Source organism: Dromaius novaehollandiae, chromosome 1 (assembly GCF_036370855.1).
Source record: "Dromaius novaehollandiae isolate bDroNov1 chromosome 1, bDroNov1.hap1, whole genome shotgun sequence".
NCBI lineage: Eukaryota > Metazoa > Chordata > Aves > Casuariiformes > Dromaiidae > Dromaius > Dromaius novaehollandiae.
The window spans coordinates 215,257,961-215,271,821 of NC_088098.1; the positions used below are offsets into that span (position 1 = coordinate 215,257,961).

The 13,861-nt window shown below is 49.3% G+C and overlaps 1 protein-coding gene across 1 annotated transcript in view; it reads right to left on the reverse strand.

The window, feature by feature from the left end:
* The window catches only part of CAPN5 (calpain 5), a 62,997-nt gene that overhangs the window by 18,518 nt on the left and 30,618 nt on the right, over window positions 1–13,861 (reverse strand). The window contains exon 3 of the mRNA XM_064505208.1: window positions 4,121–4,252. Coding sequence (XP_064361278.1) covers window positions 4,121–4,252 — 132 coding nt within the window. The remainder of the gene's footprint in view (window positions 1–4,120; window positions 4,253–13,861) is intronic.

Below are 13,861 nucleotides of genomic sequence, written 5' to 3' on the forward strand. Positions count from 1 at the left end.
GGATGCTCATGCATGGACTTTACCTTAGCACTCCTGGGAAGGGGGGCCCAGACACCGTCAGAGCCTTAAATCTTGTTTCTTTGGGCCAAGTGGACAGGCAGCCTGTCTCTGAGCCCAAGTGAGCACCAGAAAGGCCATTCTGCATATCTGGAAGTGCTCATTCTCTTACAGCTGCTGGACATGGCTATATCCAGAGCACTGGGGCAATGCTGGTGGGTTCTCCAGTCAGCAGGTGGGATAGAGGTGCACCCGCTGTTCTTGCAATGGGCTGGGTGGCTCCAGGAGGCTGCAAACACCCAAAAGAGGTGCCATGACAAACCATGTCCCCTCTGCCAAGCTCCACTGTGAAACGATGTTTAAACCACAGCCACAGTTTTACGTGCACCATGGAAAAGGCCTGACTCCTGCAAGTGTGCTGTGTTATCTTCGGGATAAAGTCACTTTTTTTGGGTACTTGGAGAGTCCAGGAGTTACAGCACAAAGCTTTAGAGGGGATATGGTGTGGAGTCAGGTCACCTGTGTTCTCTCTGGCCTGCCCACGACTCAGGTTGGCTTCTGCCACGTGATGTGTTTGTAGGGCATTTGGGAGCTCAAACAGTATTAAATCAAGTGCAGGAAACAGGATTTTTTTTTTTAAACATCACTATAAAAGGCTGTGCCAGCATCTTGGTTGTGTCACACTTGACACATGACCAGTCCACATCATCCCTGGAGGACATAACTCTAAATTCCAGAAGAAGTCCCAAAAAAAGACCATCAGGATATAGCCTTGGCCTGACAAGCCATAAGCACCAGGGGACCAAGGTTGGGTCATTTTACTGGGAATTGTCACCTGTCTGCTATTACTTCTGAAGTACTTGAGAACAGAGTCAAGAAAGCTAAGAGCTACAAACAGCACCATCCAAAGGGAAAAAAGTGGGGGGGTCTGAGGAAACCAGACTCTTCTGGATGTCCTCTCAGCTCTTGCCTCACTTGTTTACTAGCTTTAAAACACCTTTAGCAGCAACTGTCAATCCAACCCTTGGGTTTTTAAAGTTAAAATGCATTCAGGTATCTCTGGAGACCTTTTAGAGCTGAGCTGCATGTGTCAGTGTCACATGGACCTCACTTGGACGGCCTCAGCTCTTTTACCTACTGTCCCCTGCATTGTCTACATGTGGTGGCAGTAGAAGGAGCAACGCTCTTGCACCTGATGATGAACTAGCTGTGGTGGGGGACCAGCTGCAGGTGCTATGTGATGTTACTTACAAAATCAGCCTTCAGGGCCTCCGCAGAGAGCAATAATTGACCCGAGGCTGTGGAAGAGCTACGCAAAATGGACTTTGGGATGTGGGCACCCTCAGAGCACTCTGCTCAGGGTGTCCCATCCAAGACAGCCCTGCACTCTTGAAAGGGACTGCAGGGAAAGGAGACCAGGCTAAGCAGTGGAGATGCAAGGCTGTCTGCGCCACTTGGCCTCACAGACTGGTTCCTGTCCCTCTTTTATTCAGTGGTACCAATGCAGCCTGTGGGAGTTGCTGGAAATGGCCTTAACCGTCCCACTCCCAAGGACTTCATTTCTTTTCATAAGAGCTAGGGACCTCTGAAGTGCCACAGAGAGGGTGTTAAAGAGCCAGATCAAATGTAAAGCCATGGAGGGGCAGCCAAGTCTCAAACAATTAGAAAATGGCTCTAAATTTTTACTACCAGTCCCCCACTCCCACTTGGTTACTCAAACACCAAGGGCTTAATGCCGACACCATCTCCTGACAGTAGCTGAAAAACGTGCAGCCACAGGAAACATATGGCCAAGAGGAGACAAGGACTGCCACCCACCTCAGCTTCCCTAGTTCCATATCCATGGCTCAGGGAAAGCCTTGGAGCAATGCGCAGTGCATGCTGTGCCAGTAAACTTGGCTTTGAAAGCTGCTTCCTAATTATATCCAGAACAAGCCTCCCGAGGGAGCAGGAGGGACAGGGAGGGAGCTTTAGGCCAAGGTGGAAGAAAGAGTGTGAATAAAATCCATCTCTTGGGGTACCAAGGATGTGCTACTCCATCCTATTTCCCTGAAGGAATTCCCCCTCCCCACACTTGCTCACCTCGATGGCAGAGAGACTGTTTTGCTGTGCACAATGGAGCAAGGGACACACAGAGCCTAATTTACACTGTGATGTAGCTTGGGATTAAATTTTTTAGGATCAATGGGAAACCTGGGCCAAGATCCCTGTGCTGATATTTCAGCAATTCTAACACGTACATCAGCATCTTTCATTTCATCCTGGACTCTGAATCAGAGACATTTCAGTGTCTAATGACGGTTTAAGAACCTAGTGTTCTGCGGTCTTGTCTGTCACCATGATTGTCACTTTTATTGGAGTATTGATCAGTTAGGAGCAGAGCTTTGTCCTTCAGTCTGTAGGCACTAGGTCTTATCCCTTAAGAAGTGTGTGATCCCCAGGGTCCGCAGGTCATGCCACAGTGTGGAGAGGCCTGAAGGCCAAGGACAAATGGTACCTCCAGCAATGGCATTGCAACTGTACACACAACTGTAGCGGGGACCAGGAGGCCCATTACTTCTGGGCCAGTGAAGGACTTGGAGATCCTTGGCAAGGACCATGCTCCAAACAGAGCACATCTTGCAGAGCTGATGCCCTTGGACCTAGGAGTTAGTCTGTGCACTCGATTTCTCCTGTTTTGCGTTGAGTTGCTGCTGCAGTTTATAGCCATGCTCATCCCTTGCAGAGCGCTGTTTGTCACAAGCTGTCACTGCTCTCTCTTTTTACAGATGGGGAGCTGAGGCACAAAGATCTTTCCGAAGGTCCCACCATACTCATTGGACAGGTGCGGCACAGACCGCAATCCCAGCCTGTGCCCATGAGCGGGACTAACCGTTGGAGAGTGCCCCCAAGAAATTCTTCATCCAACTCTTCACAGCTGGACACCATCCCAGGAGAGATATTTTTAACCAAATGCATGTTATTGGGCTCCGCAGAGGGGTAAGTGGGTGAAACTTGCTCATGTGACAAATGCAGGCTGGTCAACACAACTTGTGCAGTAGACAGAGCTGTTAGTAAAGGTCCCATCTAATTTAGAGGTCTCCAAAGATAGGCATGTGCTGCCTGACTGTAGCCCTAGGATGAGCACTGCAGCAAACTAAACATCACTAGAAGGGAAGGCTTGGGAAGAGGATTATAGCTTTTGCTTTTGCCTGAAAACAAACCTTTCCAAAAGAGAGAGGGATGCAGGAGGCAGGTAAAGAAGAGCCTGTTAAGGGCATGGAAAATCAGAAGTCACAAACAGCTACAGCAAAATTACCAAGGGAGGAAAAGCAGTGCAGCTGGCAAACCGAAATAATGAGGTCTCCAAAGGGACCCAGCTTCTGTTTGACTGGCATTTCCCAGGGCAGGGCTAGAAGTGAATGGTGAGCAGGGAAGACAACTCACACCCTTGCTCTTGGGAGATGGCTATGTGGGGGAACAAGCTAAACAACACCATGCACCACCCTTGGAACAAGAGCCACAACAGCCAAAGCAGCCACGGATGGGTGGAAACCTTACTGATTACCCAGAAGCCAACAACTTCCTTTCTCATGTAAGGAAGAGACTCCATTTTAATAGAAAACAGTGATGCTGCAACAAACAAACTCCCAAGGCTGAGCTTAGTGTTTATGATCACAAAAAAACACATGCTGCAGTGACTGGATCACAGCACATAGAGCCAATGCAAAGGCTTAGGAGGGAGGGAATATTTGGACCCTGTGGTATGTTGCAGTAGGAGGCTGTGGGTGAAGCTTTCCGGCCAGTGACGGAGAGGCCATGGAGCTGCATGGTCCCTGTGAACCCTATGCTCAAAGGAAGAGTTTCTCATGTGGTAGGCAATCCAGCCATGGGCTGACCAGCCAGGGACATTTGCTTTGAGGAAGCTGTGCCTTGGGAGAGACGCTAATACCCTTGAATCACCCCACCTGCCCCAGTGCATGGTGTCTCATTGCCAAGATGGGCACACAACAAGCAGAGAGAGAGATAACACCATGGGAACTAGGGAAATGGGCCCAGAAGAACCAGTTTATGAGCTGGACAAACACAATACAAGGCCAAGGTGCTGAAGACAGGCTTTCCTCTTGCATGAGGAGCTGCTTACCTTCTGCCACAGGGACTCCCGGGATGCCAGGGAGGAGCAGGCAGCCACGAACCAGCAGTTCCCGACCTGGCCCTGGTGTAAATCATGGGAGCTGATGCCATCCACAAAGAGACGTGGGTCATTGCAGATTTCCTGCGGAACAGGAGAAAACAGACACACCAGGTAAATGAGGAGTCAGAGGAATCAGGGGCAAGCCTTCCTAGCAAATGAAAAACTCTTTCTCTCTTCCTCAGATCCCCTTTAAATCCCATCTGCAGCCTTTCTGCTGGCCTGGCTCATCACACCAGTGGCAGAAGGATCCTGTCCTGCCTCGGGCTCTCCTTGGGACATGGGTAGCATCACTGCTGAAGTGACACCTGCCCAACTCCCCAGGCAGCTCTTCTGTTCCAGCATCACAACCACCTTGCTTGGCTATAATTATCCTCAGTGAAAATGGTACATTATCACACCATTACAGCCCTTGTGACCCATCTCCTCTTTTAAGTCAGTCCTTTGCCGTTTGTCATAAGTCCTTCAGGTCTCCCTATCCTTTGGCTGTGTCATAAGCTTCTCCTCTGCTCTCATTTGCTCTGGGGAATTTCTAGTAGAAAAGCATTTGGAGCTGAGAGCATCACCCAAGGCCACAGTCTCCCACACTGGGGCTTGTGGATAATACATCAGAAATTAAATCCTGTGGGAGCAGGGAAAGCAGGAATTTAGACGAGGAATCATAACGCCTACATTGGACAGTTCACCCAGGAAAGCTCAATGCAGATCGAGGGCTCAACCATGGTCCCAAGAAGCCAAGGCCTGAAAGCCAAGTGTTCTCACCCAGGGGGTCTGTCCTCCATATCCCATCACACTGGAGAGAGAACTTTTGGTGAGACAAAGACTTTGCGGCTGGACCAGCAGGATTAAATGCCCACCCTGCTATGAAAACCGAGCGGGTGGATTGTGCACAGGCACCATGTAATAGACCATGAATGGAGAAACCTTGGTAGGAGGGAGCTAGGAGGTGAGCTCATCCCTCCAACCACTCAGACACCACACCCACTGCTTTTCCTCTTCCCGGCTCCTGCCAGACTGTCCTCCCTCCTTCCCACTCCCACTTACAGCCTTGCCAAGAAAGCACTTAAATAACAGAGGGCATCGAGCAAGCTTCATGTGAAACATTGCTATTTTTTTATTTGCTCCTGATCAATCCAGTTTGGAAGGGCATGTCCAGCTGGAGGGAGGGAGTGGATGGGTCACTGAAAGAGTTGAAAGAAACTCTTCCACTCTGCTATTATATTTAATTGGAGGTGTCAAAGGAAAGACAGACTTTTCCTTAGAGCTGTAACAATTCCTCTTTTCCTTCTTCCGCCCCACCCCCTGATTTTTTCACATTGGCTGCTGCACCCAAAATAACATTTCCCACCAGTCTTTGCATGTGAGTAATTGTGTTTCTTCTATTCATAACGGGGAGGAACAGGAATCACTGCTACATGAGCACCTCCTGATAATCCTACCTAATGCTGCCTCCTCTCAACCAGCACCATACACCGAAAAATTAACCTGGGCTCCATCAGGACACATGCAGGGGTCAAATGTAAGGAGAGGACTAATTCCCTTCCAGATGCAGGAGTTGTAGGAGGTTGAGATAAGCACTAGAGGGAGGCAGTCTAACAGCCACCAAAGCCAAGAGGCACCCGCGCTTTTCAGCATCACTGAGTGCCGAGAGGGATGGGTGAAGACCTCCGGCATTTAACTCTTGTTTCACATTGCTGAGGAAGCAGCCAGCAGCAGGGGATGCATCCACCCCATCTGTCAGCAATGGGACTCTGCAAAATTAGCTCGTAGCATTCCTGCCATGGTGGGCAGAGGCACCGTGTTTTCCCCATTTGAGGATCACAGCTGCACCTTCTACCCTTAGGTAAATCTGCAGTGTAGAAAAGCGAGTCATTTGGTACTTATGTAAACAGACGAGAAGAGGAGTGGGGCCAAAGCATGAAAAACATATCCCATTTTACAGAAATTACCACCGAGTAAAGGGTGTCATATGCTCAGGGACCTTTCCCAAGAGCACAGCTACTAGTTAGCTGTGACTGCTGGCCTCATCAGGAAAGAGTTTGCAAATTAAAACTCCATGGTTGCTCATTTTAGGAGAGAGAAGCCCTGTGCATTCACCAAAACAGAAGCCTGTCCCAGCACAGACAAGGGGTGCAGTTAACTAGATCCTGTTCTCTCAGATCCACAGGAGCACCGAGGGTGCCAAGGCTCACAGAAATGCTCATGTCAAGGCAGACTCCCACTGCACAACTTGCTTCTCATTTGACTCAACTTCTCTTCCTGTTAATGAAGATGTGTCCTTAGGTGCATATCGTCCTTGAAGGATTAATTCAGGCAGTTGTCTGGCTGCTGCAGTAGTAGTTTCCCATCCAGATGCAATGGATGGGGACATGGAGTTTCTAGGTGCTGTTGGTCTGGCATAGCTGTGGCTAATGGCACACACTTGCTCTAACATGCAGAAGCCCACAGACTTTTTAACCCCCTTCTCTCATAACATTCAACCCGCCCTGGCAGGCTGCAGCTAAATTGCAAGTCTCCTGGGAGCACAAAGGTCCCTAAATACCACAGTCCTCAGCTCTGGCAGAGGGTGATGGCTTCTCCCCTGCCCCTGTGACGCTGCATGTCTGGTGCCCATCTGAGGAGATGCATCAGGCTGTGGAGCAGGAGGGATGTTTTACTCACTGATCACCCTAGCACGACATACAGGCCTGGCTGCAAGGAGACACACAACATGGGCTCTACACACAACCTGGGCAAGTCCCAAAATGCTCACTGAGTCCACCCTGAAGGGCGGACAGGGACTGCCATGCTTCCCCGCATATGGATCGTGCAAGCTCCAGGATGTCCTAAGTGCAGAATCACCAAATAGTTGACATTGGAAGGGACCTCTGGAGATCATCTAGTCCAACCCCTCTGCTCAAACAGGGTCAGCTGGAGAATGGTACTCAGGACTGTGTCCAGTCATGCTGAGAATATCTCCAAGGATGGAGATGCCACAACCTTTCTGGGCAACCTGGTCCAGTGTTCCACCACCGTAACAGTAAAGAAGTGTTTTCATATGTTTAAATGGAATTTCCTGTATTTCAGTTTGTGCCCACTGCTTCTTGTCCTTTCACTGGGCACCACTGAGAAGAGTCTGGCTCCATGTTCTTTGCACCCTCCCATCCAATATTTATACATATTGATAAGATCTCCCCTCAGTCTTCTCTTCTCCAAGATGAACAGTCCTAGATCTCAGCCCTTCCTTGTTTCTCAGATGCTCCAATCCCTTAATAATCTTTGTGGTCCTATCCTGCACTCACACAGGGGAAGGCAGCAAATACCTCCTTGCTCTAATGCTGTGTAGCTGCTCCCATCAGAGTAGGACTCATCTGCTGGCCAGCTTCCCCACCAAAACGTACCAAGAAGGTTTCCTAAATCCCTTAGACTGCAGCTTCCAAATCTTGATTTACTCAGGTTCTCCAGTCCCTGCTGAAGCTGCTCAGGTCCCACTCACATAATGTGCAGCAGGGCCCTGGTGTGCCACGCAGCATGTTCAGGGTGCAAAGCCCCCTCAGAGCCATAATGTACCATGCCCACACACAGAGCTGGGTGACGAGCTAAAGGCACCAAAGGAAACTGGGTCAAAAACACCAAGAAAGACATTGAACTTCGCCTGTGCTTGGAACTGAAAGAGATAAAGGGTTTGTTTCGCAGCTAGACTGAATTATAGGGCCCAGAGTTTGTATATGCAGGGAGATGAGAGAAAGGAGGGCAGCTGTGGTGTTTGTGGAAGGTCATCACCTTGGTTTCATCCCCTCCCTCCCGTGCAGGAGGCAGAAACCATGTGAACAAAGTCATTTACCTAGGTGGGGATTCCTCCTGGAAAGCAAACACGACGTCATCCTCCTGGCGCTGCAGGCCCGGGAGAGGAGAGCAGCACAGAAACACACACCCACTCCCATACACACCCTGGGAGCCTTTTGGGTTCAAATGCCAGCCACCCCAGAGCCAGCTCAAACTGCACTCCAGCACAGGAGGTTTCAGCAAATAGTGAGTCCACCCTGTCCTTCCTCTCACCACAGCTGGTTCCTGAGTCATGGTGCCCCTAGACTGGACACAGATGTTCAGCAGCAAGGACTATGCAAGGGGACAGCTGAAAGCTATGGCTGCAAAGAAGAAATCTTTGATGTATTGCTCTCAACTCCACCTTGGCCAAGAGAGCAGTGTCTGTTCACCCCAAAGGAGAACCTGGCTTGGAGCATCCCAAGGAGGCCTAGGCAGCATCAAAGAAGGCTTGCCCTTGCTAGAAGTGTCTGCTGAAGTAGCTGCTGCACTCCTGGCAAGAAAATATAACTTAGAAAAGGTCTGCGTGGTTGCTCCTATGGAGAAGTATAGCCTGATAACATAGGGAGGGCCAAACTAGTGATCTGAACTTCATCTCCTCTTTCTCACATCCTCCTTCCTGTGAGGGTTGGGGGACAGAGTTGGAAATGAGAGCCAGGGCTTGGAGAGGACTCTGAGGTCCCTCTCAAGGAAAAGCTGATTGCAAAGGTAGCAAGACCGGCTTACAGGAGTACAGCGACCATCTGGAACAGATCTGTGCCAGTTCACTCCATCTGGCTCAGGGGTAACCAAAGTCCATTAGGGAAAACAAGACCCAGTCACTGCAATTACCTTGCACTCAGCAGTATAATTTTGCCTCCCACAGAAAAGCATGAAGCCTTTCCTCCTCCACTCTCTCCTGTAGTACTCTTTCCCTCAACACAAACATTTTCCTTCCAAATGCAATTAATTCAGAAACAATCATCCTTGTTTTCTCCTGCTAGTCCAATTCCATGTAGGGTAGTATTGAGCAAATCACCCTCTAACTGGCTTTATAATTGTTGGCTGTCTCATCATAAGTATTTCCTGATGCAGATTTCTGAGCTTTTGATTCACTGGGGATCTGGATCATGTCAAGCCTGGTGTAGGGAGGGAATTAGCTAAGAGGGAAAATAACTATGTGCAATACAACATCTGCTGCATGCTAGGATCGTTTTTTGCTAACAAGATTTGGTAAGGAGCGGACTAGTCTAATTGCATTGCAGAACCGGGACACAAGAGACTGTTTTTCAGGAACAATGTTTTTCAGGATAACAGACTTGCAATATCAGCAAGATAATCTATTAGCATGGCTATGCTTTCACCTCTTCGCAGACAGCAGAGAACCAAAACGACCGTGTGTCATAAATGTCATTCACCCAGCTGAGCGAGCAGAAGTGGCCAAGCACAGCGGGCAACAACGTGGTGATGGCTACGTCAGCTCCGAGTAGCAGACTCGCAGGTTAAAGTGCACAGCAGAGGAATAGGGCCGGAAAGGAGAATTAACCCCTTTGGATACGGTACTAAGCTTGCGTGAAGCTTCAGGTAGCTGAGACACAACCGACTCACAGGTCTCTGTGCTGCCTTGTTGCAAACACCTGCATCAAGGTGCAGTTTTGCAAAAGGGCAATTACAAAATTTGCTCCAGACTGACATAGGAAAGGGAAATGGGAGTGAGTTTAGAAACCCAGAGCGATTAACATTTCTTTAATGTCCCAGCTTCACTTGCACCACCACGTAGGCCTGGTTTGCAGGGAACACTGAATACCTACGCCCTGTAAAGCTGGGTTTTGGGGGGGTTTGTGTTGTCTCACTCAGGCATCCCTAACTATCCCTAATATCTCAACTTATGTATATTTGTGTCTGTTACCAACTCTTACCCCACACGAAGGGCTTTGCACACTCCACCCACAGCAAACGGGACTTACTTGTAAAGGGAGGTATCAAAAATACACTCCCCATCAACCACATAGCTCTGCTCGTGTACCCCAGCACCAAGCCACACCATTTGTTTCAGAAACAGAAAGGGCACGGAGATGTCTGCAAACAAGATTTAAACGTCAATTTGCAGCCTTAGCAGCCTTGACAGGTTTCTCTGCAGTTTTCTCTTCCGGGGATCCAAAGTACAAATGCAATATAGAAATCTCTGTTAAAGCAATGAAACAGGGAGAGAAACACAATGTCACCTCCCTGGGAGCAGACAGACAGATGGCGAAAGAAATAAAGGATGAGGAGCAAAATGGAACAAGTGCAGAGTTTTCGGACCCTGTGTTCCTGTTTCTCCCACGTGCACTCTCCGGGGACGTGCTCTTGGAAAGCCTTGCTGTTACTTATGGCCAGGACTTCTTTGGTCTCCACCCAGCTGAGACTGATGCAAAGGCCATCACAGCCCGGCTTTTAGCATTTCCATGCACTCAAACACAACCGTCTCCAGACTGCGGCTCTGACCGCGAGCTGCTTCTGCTGCGTCAGGAAGGAAAAAACTCACACCTCCTTCTCCTGGGTCCCAGAGGCTAGTACGTGTATGGATGAGCTCAAGGGAGCTACAGCAGAGAGGTGGGAAAGTGGAAATGGAAATAAGGTCCCACGGCTGTTTTAACTTTAACACCTTGCGACAGATATACCCCTCCAATTCGCCACAGTGTTGCTGTACATCTCCTCCTAGATTGCTCCATCCTCCATCACATCCCAGCCTTGAGCTCTCCTAAAGATCACCCTCGACCAAGCCCCCTTGGGACAGCACTAAGGACTCACAGGGCAAGGGAGAGCCCCTGTGTGGCAGCACCATGGGTTTAAAATACATCCACCCTCCAGCGCTCACTCCCACGCTGTGGCACGCTGCTTCCCCAGGTATGCCAGCACATGCAGTTGCAGGGTCTACTCTGAACAAGGCTGGGGACCTGCTCTGGCTGGACACTATGTGCACCAGGCCCCAACCCAGCTCCCTGGGGCAGCTTCACAATCATGTTAGCGCAAGCGAGAGACCGGGCGTCGCAGGCTGGGTGGGAGCTGTGAGTATGGCCACAGCTTGCATCACTTTTGTACCATCGAGCCCCACCACGGAGGACGTGGTGGTGGGAATGTGCTGGTGGGAAAGGTGGGACCTGTTTAAGCAAGCCCTGCTGTGAAAAACGCCAGTGAAAAAAGCAGCGTTTTGGGGAGGAATCATCCAAAAACACCCACTCTGCATGTGAAATCCCTGAGCGAGCTGGTGTGGCCACGAGTTCGGCTGCACTCTTCCTGCCTCCAAGCGACGTAATTCAGGTTTGGCACAAATGCCTGCCAAACACTGCCCTGTTTGGTAGTCAGCTGCCTGAATCCCAACTCCTGTGTCTCACTGAAAGCCAATCTTCTAAAAACAGGATTTATGAATCTAAACCATGCACTTTGTCTTTTTTTTTTTTTTAATTATCTTAAGAGCCAAGTTAGAGATAGAGAAAGAAAGAACATAAAGCCACAAAGGAAAATTACCTCCTCCCTCCACTATGAATATCTCCAAGCAAAATCTCCTAAATACTTTTCCACAGGAATACCTCCCACCCCTCCTTGGACCATACTGCGCCAGTGCTGGGAACTGACCCTTTTCTTGTGTTTGTACCATATTAATAGCACAGCAGCGCCTTGATCCAAGACTGGGACTCGGCCCCATCACAGCCCAAATTAATCCACGAATATGTAAACAATGACAAAGAGGTTATCTTGAGTTTGGTCTACAAAGAAACTACTTTCAACCCACACCTATCCTGGTTATTTAAACTCTGGGCGTAGCTTTACAAACACAGAAACCTGCTTCAAGAGAAAAGCCTTCCTCTAGAGATGTGGGCACGTGAGCGTCTCTGGACTGAGGTGGGAGGGAGGACAAAAAGGGGCATTATTCGGAGACAATTATTCATCATTCAGCCATGGGGAAAAAGGCTGCATTCCCGTCCCTGCCAAGAGAAGGAAGTGCAGGGAGGTTTAGTAGTGGGGTTGACTCAAATAAGGCTGTAAGCACAGACCTTTAGCCAGTGCTGGCTGGCACCTCCAATGGGAGTTTTATCAAGCAGGATGAAGCCTGTATTTACTATCCAACATGACTCAGTAGGGATCTTCCCTCTGAGGCCACAGGCTGAGTTCATGAAACTAGAACAGTCCATAGAGCAGTCAGACCCAGGCAAGCTTCATCTCTCCTCAGTGACATCCTTTTCCTCTATAGTGATTTCCTTCTGACTTGCTCGACATTCCCAATAACACAGACAATACACAGCATTTCTGGAGGAGACTACGAAGGCTATAGCTCATGCCAAGCATGCTGCCAGTTTACTGAGACACACAAAGACACAGTATGTTATCAGGAGCTCCAAGACAGTAACGTGCACAAGATCTCACAGTGACAGGTAGCACAGGCTTGTGGGTCTCTGCACAGATTCACCATATGATTTCCATGGACCGTACACAAGCTAAACATGCACACGGTTAGACTTTTAGCTGGTTTGTCCAATTATGAAGCACTCTGTTCATCATTAATGCTTAACCATCTACATCAGTGATATTTGTATCAACTCGTGCTCAAATACCTATCGATAACACATTATAGGTAATCAAGCTTTAAGCATCCACAAACACTCTCCATTAAGATGGTTTGCCCACCTTTTCTTTTCTTTAGGGGAACTGGGAAGAATGTGTCACCAAAAGGGGGTTTCTTCCCACAGATCCAGAAACACCAAAGATTTAGGACAAATTGTTTCGGTCTGTATGCGAAAGGGTGGGTCACCACTCTCAAGCTGCAGTCTCCTTTGGTCAGCAGAGCTCCTGACCTATTGCTAGGCTGAGCTATCACCCCAAAGGATGCTTCAGCTCTCCCTTGCTGCTCTGCTTTCTTCTATGGGGTTCCTGTAGCTGCAGGTGAAGTCCTCTCAGGACAGTGACACTTTTGAGAGCTGAGCACGTCACCACAAGCCTCAAGGGACGGGAAAGCAGTGTCAGCTTTCTGTCTGCCCTACAGGGACAATGCACAGCTGCTAAAGTGCTGATCTCCTTAGCAGCACCTGGGAAGCCAAGGGCCAAAAGGGGTGAAGTCAATCTTGGCAAACTTGAGTGACAGCATCATCTTCGAGTGCTCCTTTTGGCTCCCCCTTCTATGCAGAAGGATAATCTAAAAGACACCTGGTGGCAGGTTTTCAGAGAGACAAGCTTCCAAAAGAGGACGTGAAGGGGTCAGCAGCTCACACAGCTCAGCACTCTGTGGTGCAGGCTCAGGTCCCAGCTAGCTCAGCTACTGAGCACACCTGGGCTCTGCTCCACAGCACTGTCACCGCCTAAAGCCTGCGGGAGCACTGCGGCCATCGTCCTTTCTCAGCGATGCTTTTCATTTGCTTTGCTTCCCTGAGTGTCCCAGTTCAGGACTGGTCTTGCTAGATGGCCATGGGGGAAAGAGTGCCTGGAGCACAGCAGGGAACTGAAGCCCCGGTCCCACCACCACACGCAGCAGCGGGGCAGCATGGAGGGTGGAGGCGGATGGCCAAGAGCCTGGGTAGGACGTCAAACACAGCAGCTTCATCCAAGGCAATTCATCCCCCCATTAAACAGCGTTTCAGCACACACAAGTGTCGGTGACTGCACTAGGCACCTTCCCTTGAGACAAAAACCCCACTCTACCAACCTTTATCTTACTGCACATTTGCAGTGCACCTCATGAACAACTTCTTGATCCTTGAGGGGCTTTGGAACAGGATTTGCACAGTTTCTGTGCTAAATTATGTATGCCAGAGAGCTGTAGAGGACCAACAGTGCCATTCCACTTATTGTCAGACAGTGTTGGGGTTGTATTTTAAAAAGGGAAGACTTGGAGAATTTAATACTCTGTACAAATCCTTCAGACAGTGTCAGTCA